At 46.5% G+C, this 9,304-nt stretch overlaps 1 protein-coding gene across 1 annotated transcript; it reads left to right on the forward strand.

Moving 5' to 3' along the window:
* The first annotated feature begins 2,990 nt into the window (after positions 1-2,990).
* On the forward strand, positions 2,991-8,462 carry LOC124020925 (lipopolysaccharide-induced tumor necrosis factor-alpha factor homolog). Its single transcript, XM_046336237.1, has 4 exons — positions 2,991-3,121; positions 6,323-6,445; positions 6,974-7,169; positions 8,189-8,462. Exons 1-4 carry the CDS (start codon positions 3,079-3,081, stop codon positions 8,301-8,303), a joined length of 477 nt encoding a protein of 158 aa, XP_046192193.1. The 5' UTR covers positions 2,991-3,078; the 3' UTR covers positions 8,304-8,462.
* The last annotated feature ends 842 nt before the right edge of the window (positions 8,463-9,304 follow it).

Here is a 9,304-nt window from a genome sequence, read left to right on the forward strand (position 1 = left end):
AGAATTCCCTGCTTTGCAGAAGTCCTGGTCTCAGAATTCCTGCTTTCCAGAAGTCCTGGTCTCAGAATTCCCTGCTTTGCAGAAGTCCTGGTCTCAGAATTCCCTGCTTTGCAAAAGTCCTGGTCTCAGAATTCCTCTCAGAAGTCCTGGTCTCTAGAATTCCCTGCTTTGCAAAAGTCCTGGTCTCAGAATTCCCTGCTTTGCAGAAGTCCTGGTCTCAGAATTCCCCTACTTTGCAGAAGTCCTGGTCTCAGAATTCCTGCTTTGCAGAAGTCCTGGTCTCAGAATTCCCTGCTTTGCAGAAGTCCTGGTTTCAGAATTCCCTGCTTTGCAGAAGTCCTGGTCTCAGGAATTCCCTGCTTTGCAGAAGTCCTGGTCTCAGAATTCCTGCTTTGCAGAAGTCCTGGTCTCAGAATTCCCTGCTTTGCAGAAGTCCTGGTCTCAGAATTCCCTGCTTTGCAGAAGTCTGGTCTCAGAATTCCCTGCTTTGCAGAAGTCCTGGTCTCAGAATTCCTGCTTTGCAGAAGTCCTGGTCTCAGAATTCCCTGCTTTGCAGAAGTCTGGTCTCAGAATTCCCTGCTTTGCAGAAGTCCTGGTCTCAGAATTCCCTGCTTTCCAGAAGTCCTGGTCTCAGAATTCCCTGCTTTGCAGAAGTCCTGGTCTCAGAATTCCCTGCTTTGCAAAAGTCCTGGTTTCAGAATTCCCTGCTTTGCAGAAGTCCTGGTCTCAGAATTCCCTGCTTTGCAGAAGTCCTGGTCTCAGAATTCCCTGCTTTGCAGAAGTCCTGGTCTCAGAATTCCTGCTTTGCAGAAGTCCTGGTCTCAGAATTCCCTGCTTTGCAGAAGTCCTGGTCTCAGAATTCCTGCTTTGCAGAAGTCCTGGTCTCAGAATTCCTGGCTTTGCAAAGTCCTGGTTTCAGAATTCCCTGCTTTGCAGAAGTCCTGGTCTCAGAATTCCCTGCTTTGCAAAGTCCTGGTTTCAGAATTCCCTGCTTTTTGCAGAAGTCCTGGTCTCAGAATTCCCTGCTTTGCAGAAGTCCTGGTCTCAGAATTCCCTGCTTTGCAGAAGTCCTGGTCTCAGAATTCCCTGCTTTGCAGAAGTCAGGATTGTAGCAGCAACACAACACTGATCCAGTAGTGAGATGAGATTTGGTCGCTGTAGAATGAGATCATCTCACTATATAAATGTTCTTCTGTTTGTGGATTGGGGTCAGACACAGTGAGCTACAAACGTATTGGGGACAGTGAAATATTAGTTGTTGTTTTTGATGTCTATGAGGTTAAAGGTCAGAGAGCAGACTTTCATTTGAGGGTATATTTCCATCTGTATCAGGTGAACCGTTTAGAGATGACAGCCCTTTCTGTACATAATAGTCCCCTCAGTTTACGGGACCAAAAGTATTTGAACAAATTCCCTGTATTAAAATAGTCCAAGGTTTTGTATTTGTCCCCATATTCCCGTGGTCGTTTTGTAAATGTTTCTTCTTTGTGGAATTCAGGAAGTAGAGTAGATGTTGCCATAGTAATGTGGCTAATGGAAACCCCCCCAAAAATATAGCTCTCTAAATTCAAGTTTTGGGTACCAGTCTGTTTAGCCGTCATTCCACTTTATGCTGAACATCTGACATGGAGGACAAGGAGAGGAATGTTAAACAGACTGATACTGAGACTAGTGAAGCCCCGCCTATAACCTTTAGAGGACACAAAACGACACTCCCTGAATAACTACAGGACTGTGAGGTTTGTTCAGCTCATTCTTACCATAACTATTAGTCTGTGGAGTATGCTGAATGACAGGTTTCAGCTGTGGAGTGAATGTATGACTGTGTGTGTGTGTGTGTGTGTGTGTGTGTGTGTGTGTGTGTGTGTGTGTGTGTGTGTGTGTGTGTGTGTGTGTGTGTGTGTGTGTGTGTGTGTGTGTGTGTGTGTGTGTGTGTGTGTGTGTGTGTGTGTGTGTGTGTTCTCCGTACCTTGTGTTGTAACACCACCTAGTGGCTGAATAGAGCATTATGTCAGCCTGGGTTAGACTGGCATTGTATCAGCCTGGGTTAGACTGGCATTGTATCAGCCTGGGTTGGACTGGCATTATATCAGCCTGGGTTGGACTGGCATTATATCAGCCTGGGTTGGACTGGCATTATATCAGCCTGGGTTGGACTGGCATTATATCAGCCTGGGTTGGACTGGCATTGTATCAGCCTGGGTTGGACTGGCATTGTATCAGCCTGGGTTGGACTGGCATTGTGTCAGCCTGGGTTGGACTGGCATTGTGTCAGCCTGGGTTGGACTGGCGTTATATCAGCCTGGGTTGGACTGGCATTATATCAGCCTGGGTTGGACTGGCATTATATCAGCCTGGGTTGGACTGGCATTGTTTTAACGTAGGCAGTGGCACACATTTTACAGGGGCTGACTTCATATCTAAGGCCTCACTTCAGTCCCACTTTTAAACCAATTACAACTGTGTCAAGGCTTATCGGTAGCCCATAGAGGCTTCATAAGCGCTACATAAATGCTTCTCTAATCACCTATACGTGTATGTTATCCTCTATAAATGGTGTGTAAACATAGCGCTTTATGTCACATTGGGCAATTTAACCTGTAAATGGTTCATATGTCACCCTTTATACACCATGTATAGAGGTTGCAAGCGCTTATAGATGATTTGTGAAATAATCGGGTTTTTGTAGAGCTTATGAAGCCTCTCACTCCAGACCTGACTGTAAAACACACCTGATTCAAGTCTTGTTTCGGAGATGATGATTGGTTGATTCAGTCCTGATGAGCCTGGCTCGCACTGATGTTACAGTGCTTATGGTAGACACACCTGGTGTGGCAGGGTGCGCTAGTGGTTAGAGCATTGGACTAGTAACTGAAAGGTTGCAAGTTCAAACCCCGAGCTGACAAGGTACAAATCTGTGGTTCTGCCCCTGAACAGGCAGTTAATCCACTGTTCCTAGGCCGTCATTGAAAATAAGCATTTGTTCTTAACTGACTTGCCTGGTTAAATAAAGGTACAAATAAATGGTAGACACACCTAACCTCTGACCCCTCTCACAGAAAGCCCAGGCAGAGGACAATGAGCGTAAATGGAAAGGAACCTCCACCCTACAACACACCAGGTACGTCAACATTCTGTTGTTCTCTGTGACATGACAACGTCAACATCCTGTTGTTCTCTGTGACATGACAACGTCAACATTCTGTTGTTCTCTGTGACATGACAACGTCAACATTCTGTTGTTCTCTGTGACATGACAACGTCAACATTCTGTTGTTCTCTGCGACATGACAACGTCAACATTCTGTTGTTCTCTGTGACATGACAACGTCAACATTCTGTTGTTCTCTGCGACATGACAGCGTCAACATTCTGTTGTTCTCTGTGACATGACAACGTCAACATTCTGTTGTTCTCTGTGACATGACAACGTCAACATTCTGTTGTTCTCTGTGACATGACAACGTCAACATTCTGTTGTTCTCTGTGACATGACAACGTCAACATTCTGTTGTTCTCTGTGACATGACAACGTCAACATTCTGTTGTTCTCTGTGACATGACAACGTCAACATTCTGTTGTTCTCTGTGACATGACAACGTCAACATTCTGTTGTTCTCTGTGACATGCGACAAGTTGTATTGTACTATTACATACTAGGCTGTAGCTATACTGTAGGTTATGTCCCAGGTTGTTACTGTACTGTACCTGAGTATCATATAGGTTACGTCCCAGGTTGTTACTGTACCTGTGTATCATATAGGTTATGTCCCAGGTTGTTACTGTACTGTACCTGAGTATCATATAGGTTATGTCCCAGGTTGTTACTGTACCTGTGTATCATATAGGTTATGTCCCAGGTTGTTACTGTACTGTACCTGAGTATCATATAGGTTATGTCCCAGGTTGTTACTGTACTGTACCTGTGTATCATATAGGTTATGTCCCAGGTTGTTACTGTACTGTACCTGAGTATCATATAGGTTATGTCCGAGGTTGTTACTGTACCTGTGTATCATATAGGTTATGTCCCAGGTTGTTACTGTACTGTACCTGAGTATCATATAGGTTACGTCCCAGGTTGTTACTGTACTGTACCTGAGTATCATATAGGTTATGTCCCAGGTTGTTACTGTACCTGAGTATCATATAGGTTATGTCCCAGGTTGTTACTGTACTGTACCTGAGTATCATATAGGTTATGTCCCAGGTTGTTACTGTACCTGTGTATCATATAGGTTACGTCCCAGGTTGTTACTGTACCTGTGTATCATATAGGTTATGTCCCAGGTTGTTACTTACTGTACCTGTGTATCATATAGGTTATGTCCCAGGTTGTTACTGTACTGTACCTGAGTATCATATAGGTTACGTCCCAGGTTGTTACTGTACTGTACCTGTGTATCATATAGGTTATGTCCCAGGTTGTTACTGTACCTGTGTATCATATAGGTTACGTCCCAGGTTGTTACTGTACCTGTGTATCATATAGGTTATGTCCCAGGTTGTTACTGTACCTGTGTATCATATAGGTTATGTCCCAGGTTGTTACTGTACCTGTGTATCATATAGGTTACGTCCCAGGTTGTTACTGTACCTGTGTATCATATAGGTTACGTCCCAGGTTGTTACTGTACCTGTGTATCATATAGGTTATGTCCCAGGTTGTTACTGTACCTGTGTATCATATAGGTTACGTCCCAGGTTGTTACTGTACCTGTGTATCATATAGGTTACGTCCCAGGTTGTTACTATACTGTACCTGTGTATCATATAGGTTATGTCCCAGGTTGTTACTGTACCTGTGTATCATATAGGTTATGTCCCAGGTTGTTACTGTACCTGTGTATCATATAGGTTACGTCCCAGGTTGTTACTGTACCTGTGTATCATATAGGTTATGTCCCAGGTTGTTACTGTACTGTACCTGAGTATCATATAGGTTATGTCCCAGGTTGTTACTGTACCTGTGTATCATATAGGTTACGTCCCAGGTTGTTACTGTACCTGTGTATCATATAGGTTACGTCCCAGGTTGTTACTATACTGTACCTGTGTATCATATAGGTTATGTCCCAGGTTGTTACTGTACCTGTGTATCATATAGGTTATGTCCCAGGTTGTTACTGTACCTGTGTATCATATAGGTTACGTCCCAGGTTGTTACTGTACCTGTGTATCATATAGGTTATGTCCCAGGTTGTTACTGTACCTGTGTATCATATAGGTTACGTCCCAGGTTGTTACTGTACCTGTGTATCATATAGGTTACGTCCCAGGTTGTTACTATACTGTACCTGTGTATCATATAGGTTATGTCCCAGGTTGTTACTGTACCTGTGTATCATATAGGTTATGTCCCAGGTTGTTACTGTACCTGTGTATCATATAGGTTACGTCCCAGGTTGTTACTGTACCTGTGTATCATATAGGTTACGTCCCAGGTTGTTACTGTACCTGTGTATCATATAGGTTACGTCCCAGGTTGTTACTATACTGTACCTGTGTATCATATAGGTTATGTCCCAGGTTGTTACTGTACCTGTGTATCATATAGGTTACGTCCCAGGTTGTTACTATACTGTACCTGTGTATCATATAGGTTACGTCCCAGGTTGTTACTGTACCTGTGTATCATATAGGTTACGTCCCAGGTTGTTACTGTACCTGTGTATCATATAGGTTACGTCCCAGGTTGTTACTGTACCTGTGTATCATATAGGTTACGTCCCAGGTTGTTACTATACTGTACCTGTGTATCATATAGGTTATGTCCCAGGTTGTTACTGTACCTGTGTATCATATAGGTTATGTCCCAGGTTGTTACTGTACCTGTGTATCATATAGGTTACGTCCCAGGTTGTTACTGTACCTGTGTATCATATAGGTTATGTCCCAGGTTGTTACTGTACCTGTGTATCATATAGGTTATGTCCCAGGTTCTTACTGTACCTGTGTATCATATAGGTTACGTCCCAGGTTGTTACTGTACCTGTGTATCATATAGGTTACGTCCCAGGTTGTTACTATACTGTACCTGTGTATCATATAGGTTATGTCCCAGGTTGTTACTGTACCTGTGTATCATATAGGTTACGTCCCAGGTTGTTAATGTACCTGTGTATCAAAAGTGCCAGGTGTTACTTGCTATAGATTGTACTCAGTATATTTTACATATTGGAGCTATCTAATCAACTCTCTCTTTCTCTATCTCTCCATCAAACCCCCGCAATTCTCTCCCTCATCTCACCCTCCCTCCCTCCCTCCCTCCCTCTCACCCCTCCCTCCCTCCCTCCCTCCCTCCCTCCCTCTCTCTTCCAGTTGAAGGACAAGGTGATAGTGGGGTGAAGGTATATCATGTCCATACCCCCTTCAACCCTCCTTCCTCCACCATCCCCTCCAGTGACTACTCTGTGTTTCAGTCTCAGTCTCAGGGAAAGCCAGGTAAGCACTTCCTGTCCTAAGCCTCGTGTACACTGCCTAATTTTGCACGCCCAATTTTTCAGTTTTTGATTTGTTAAAAAAGTTTGAAATATCCAATAAATGTCGTTCCACTTCATGATTGTGTCCCACTTGTTGATTCTTCACAAAAAATACAATTTTATATCTTTATGTTTGAAGCCTGAAATGTGGCAAAAGGTCGCAAACTTCAAGGGGGCCGAATACTTTCGCAAGGCACTGTATACTGTCCGCAAGCACACAACACCAGAACTGCAGCAACACCAGCTAGCTCGTCTAGCGAGCTAAAATGAAATCTCATTTGGTCGAAGAATTGTTCTGACTTCAAAAGAAACTTGAACGCAATCATGACGTATTTATAACTGGTAAATTCCCAGGTTCCAAGGAGATTATTTTGAAGGCAGCAGAAGTATCTCTCTACCCATTATACCATCTTTGTCTCCCTGTTCCCTCTATACCAGCAGTGTTGGAGCCAGACAAAATATAACTTGTCCTCTTCTCTCTCTTCCCTAGTGTACACCAGTGGAGGAGGTGGTATTGGAGGAGGTGGGGAAACTCCCACTCAGAAGTTTGTGAGTTATGACACAGAACTGGGCCGTTCAGAGGGCATGACCACCTGTACTTCCTGTCAACAACAGGTGATGACGAACGTGACCTATAAAGTCGGAGCCTACGCCTGGCTCATGTGCATCCTCTTCATCCTCTGTGGGTGAGTAAAGAAGGGGATGGGGGGAGGGTGGGAGGGATAGAGGGGAACAGAGGGACCCAGTGATCTTCATCCTCTGTGGGTGAGTGAAGAAGAGGACTGTGGGGGGATAGAGGGGAACAGAGGACCCATAGTGGTCTTCATCCTCTGAGGGTGAGTGAAGAAGAGGAGGGTGGGGGTGGGAGGATAGAGGGGAACAGAGGGACCCATAAAGTGGTCTTCATCCTCTGTGGGTGAGTGAAGAAGAGGAGGGTGGGGGGGATAGAGGGGAACAGAGGGACCCATAAAGTGGTCTTCATCCTCTGTGGGTGAGTGAAGAAGAGGTGGGTTGGGGGATAGAGGGGAACAGAGGGACCCATAAAGTGGTCTTCATCCTCTGTGGGTGAGTGAAGAAGAGGAGGGTGGGGTGATAGAGGGGAACAGAGGGACCCATAAAGTGGTCTTCATCCTCTGTGGGTGAGTGAAGAAGAGGAGGGTTGGGGGATAGAGGGGAACAGAGGGACCCATAAAGTGTTCTTCATCCTCTGAAGGGGAGTAAAGAAGGGGAGGAGTTATCGAATGTGTTGATACTTTTGAGAGAATTGTCTAAAATCAACTGAACACCATGTCTCTCTCCCACCCTTCTCCCCATCCATCTCCCACCCCTCTCCCCCACCCTTCCACTCTCCCCATCTCCTCCTATCCCCTCTCTCCCCATCTCCTCCTATCCCCCTCTCTCCCCCATCTCCTCCTATCCCCCTCTCTCCCCCACCCCTTCCACTCTCCCCATCTCCTCCTATCCCCCTCTCTCCCCACCCCTTCCACTCTCCCCATCTCCTCCTATCCCCCTCTCTCCCCACCCCTTCCACTCTCCCCATCTCCTCCTATCCCCCTCTCTCCCCCACCCATTCCACTCTCCCCATCTCCTCCTATCCCCCTCTCTCCCCCCCACCCCTTCCACTCTCCCCATCTCCTCCTATCCCCCTCTCTCCCCCACCCCTTCCACTCTCCCCATCTCCTCCTATCTCCCCTCTCTCTCCCAGGTTGGTAGTGGGCTGCTGTCTGATCCCGTTCTTCATGAAACACTTTAAGGATGCGTACCACTCCTGTCCTCGTTGCAACCGCATTATCCACGTGGACAAGCCACGCTGCTGCTGACCACCCTACCACCACCCACCACTAGGGGAGCTGTTGCTGACCGCCATACCACCACCCACCACTAGGGGAGCTGTTGCTGACCGCCATACCACCACCCACCGCTCTACCACCACCCACCACTAGGGGAGCTGCTGCTGACCACCCTACCACCACCCACCACTAGGGAGCTGTTGCTGACCGCCATACCACCACCCACCGCCCTACCACCACCCACCGCCCTACCACCACCCACCGCCCTACCACTAGGAAAGCTGCTACTGACCACCATAACATCACCCACCACTAGGGGAGCTGTTGCTGACTGCCATACCACCACCCACCACTAGGAGAGCTGCTACTGACCACCATAACATCACCCACCACTAGGGGAGCTGTTGCTGACTGCCATACCACCACCCACCACTAGGGCTGCTACTGACCGCCATACCACCACCCACCACTAGGGGAGCTGTTGCTGCCTGCCACACCACCACCCACCACTAGGGGAGCTGTTGCTGACTGCCATACCACCACCCACCACTAGGGAGCTGTTGCTGATTGCCATACCACCACCCACCACTAGGGAGAGCTGTTGCTGACCGCCTTAATACCACCCACCACTAGGAGAGCTGCTACTGACCGCCATACCACCACTAGGGGAGCTGTTGCTGACTGCCATACCACCACCCACCACTAGGGGAGCTGTTGTTGGCTGCCACACCATCGCCCACCACTAGGGGGAGCTTCAGATAGAAATGTGTTGTGTAGAACAGACATGATTCCCTGGTAAATGTCTATCTATATTCCCTTGAGTAACCTTATACAGGACCTTCAGATAGAAATGTGTTGTGTAGAACAGACATGATTCCCTGGTAAATGTCTATCTATATTCCCTTGAGTAACCTTATACAGAACCTTGAGATAGAAATGTGTTGTGTAGAACAGACATGATTCCCTGGTAAATGTCTATCTATATTCCCTTGAGTAACCTTATACAGAACCTTGAGATAGAAATGTGTTGT

The sequence above is a fragment of the Oncorhynchus gorbuscha genome, unplaced genomic scaffold (genome assembly GCF_021184085.1).
Source record: "Oncorhynchus gorbuscha isolate QuinsamMale2020 ecotype Even-year unplaced genomic scaffold, OgorEven_v1.0 Un_scaffold_987, whole genome shotgun sequence".
In the NCBI taxonomy this organism is placed as follows: domain Eukaryota; kingdom Metazoa; phylum Chordata; class Actinopteri; order Salmoniformes; family Salmonidae; genus Oncorhynchus; species Oncorhynchus gorbuscha.

Excerpts from the sequence above, each read along its gene's own strand:
- LOC124020925 (XM_046336237.1), top strand. The coding sequence starts at position 3,079 with ATGAGCGTAAATGGAAAGGAACCTCCACCCTACAACACACCAG. Across the intron at positions 3,122-6,322 it reads TCCACCCTACAACACACCAG|TTGAAGGACAAGGTGATAGT; the intron begins GTACGTCAACAT and ends TCTCTCTTCCAG. Across the intron at positions 6,446-6,973 it reads TCAGTCTCAGGGAAAGCCAG|TGTACACCAGTGGAGGAGGT; the intron begins GTAAGCACTTCC and ends TCTCTTCCCTAG.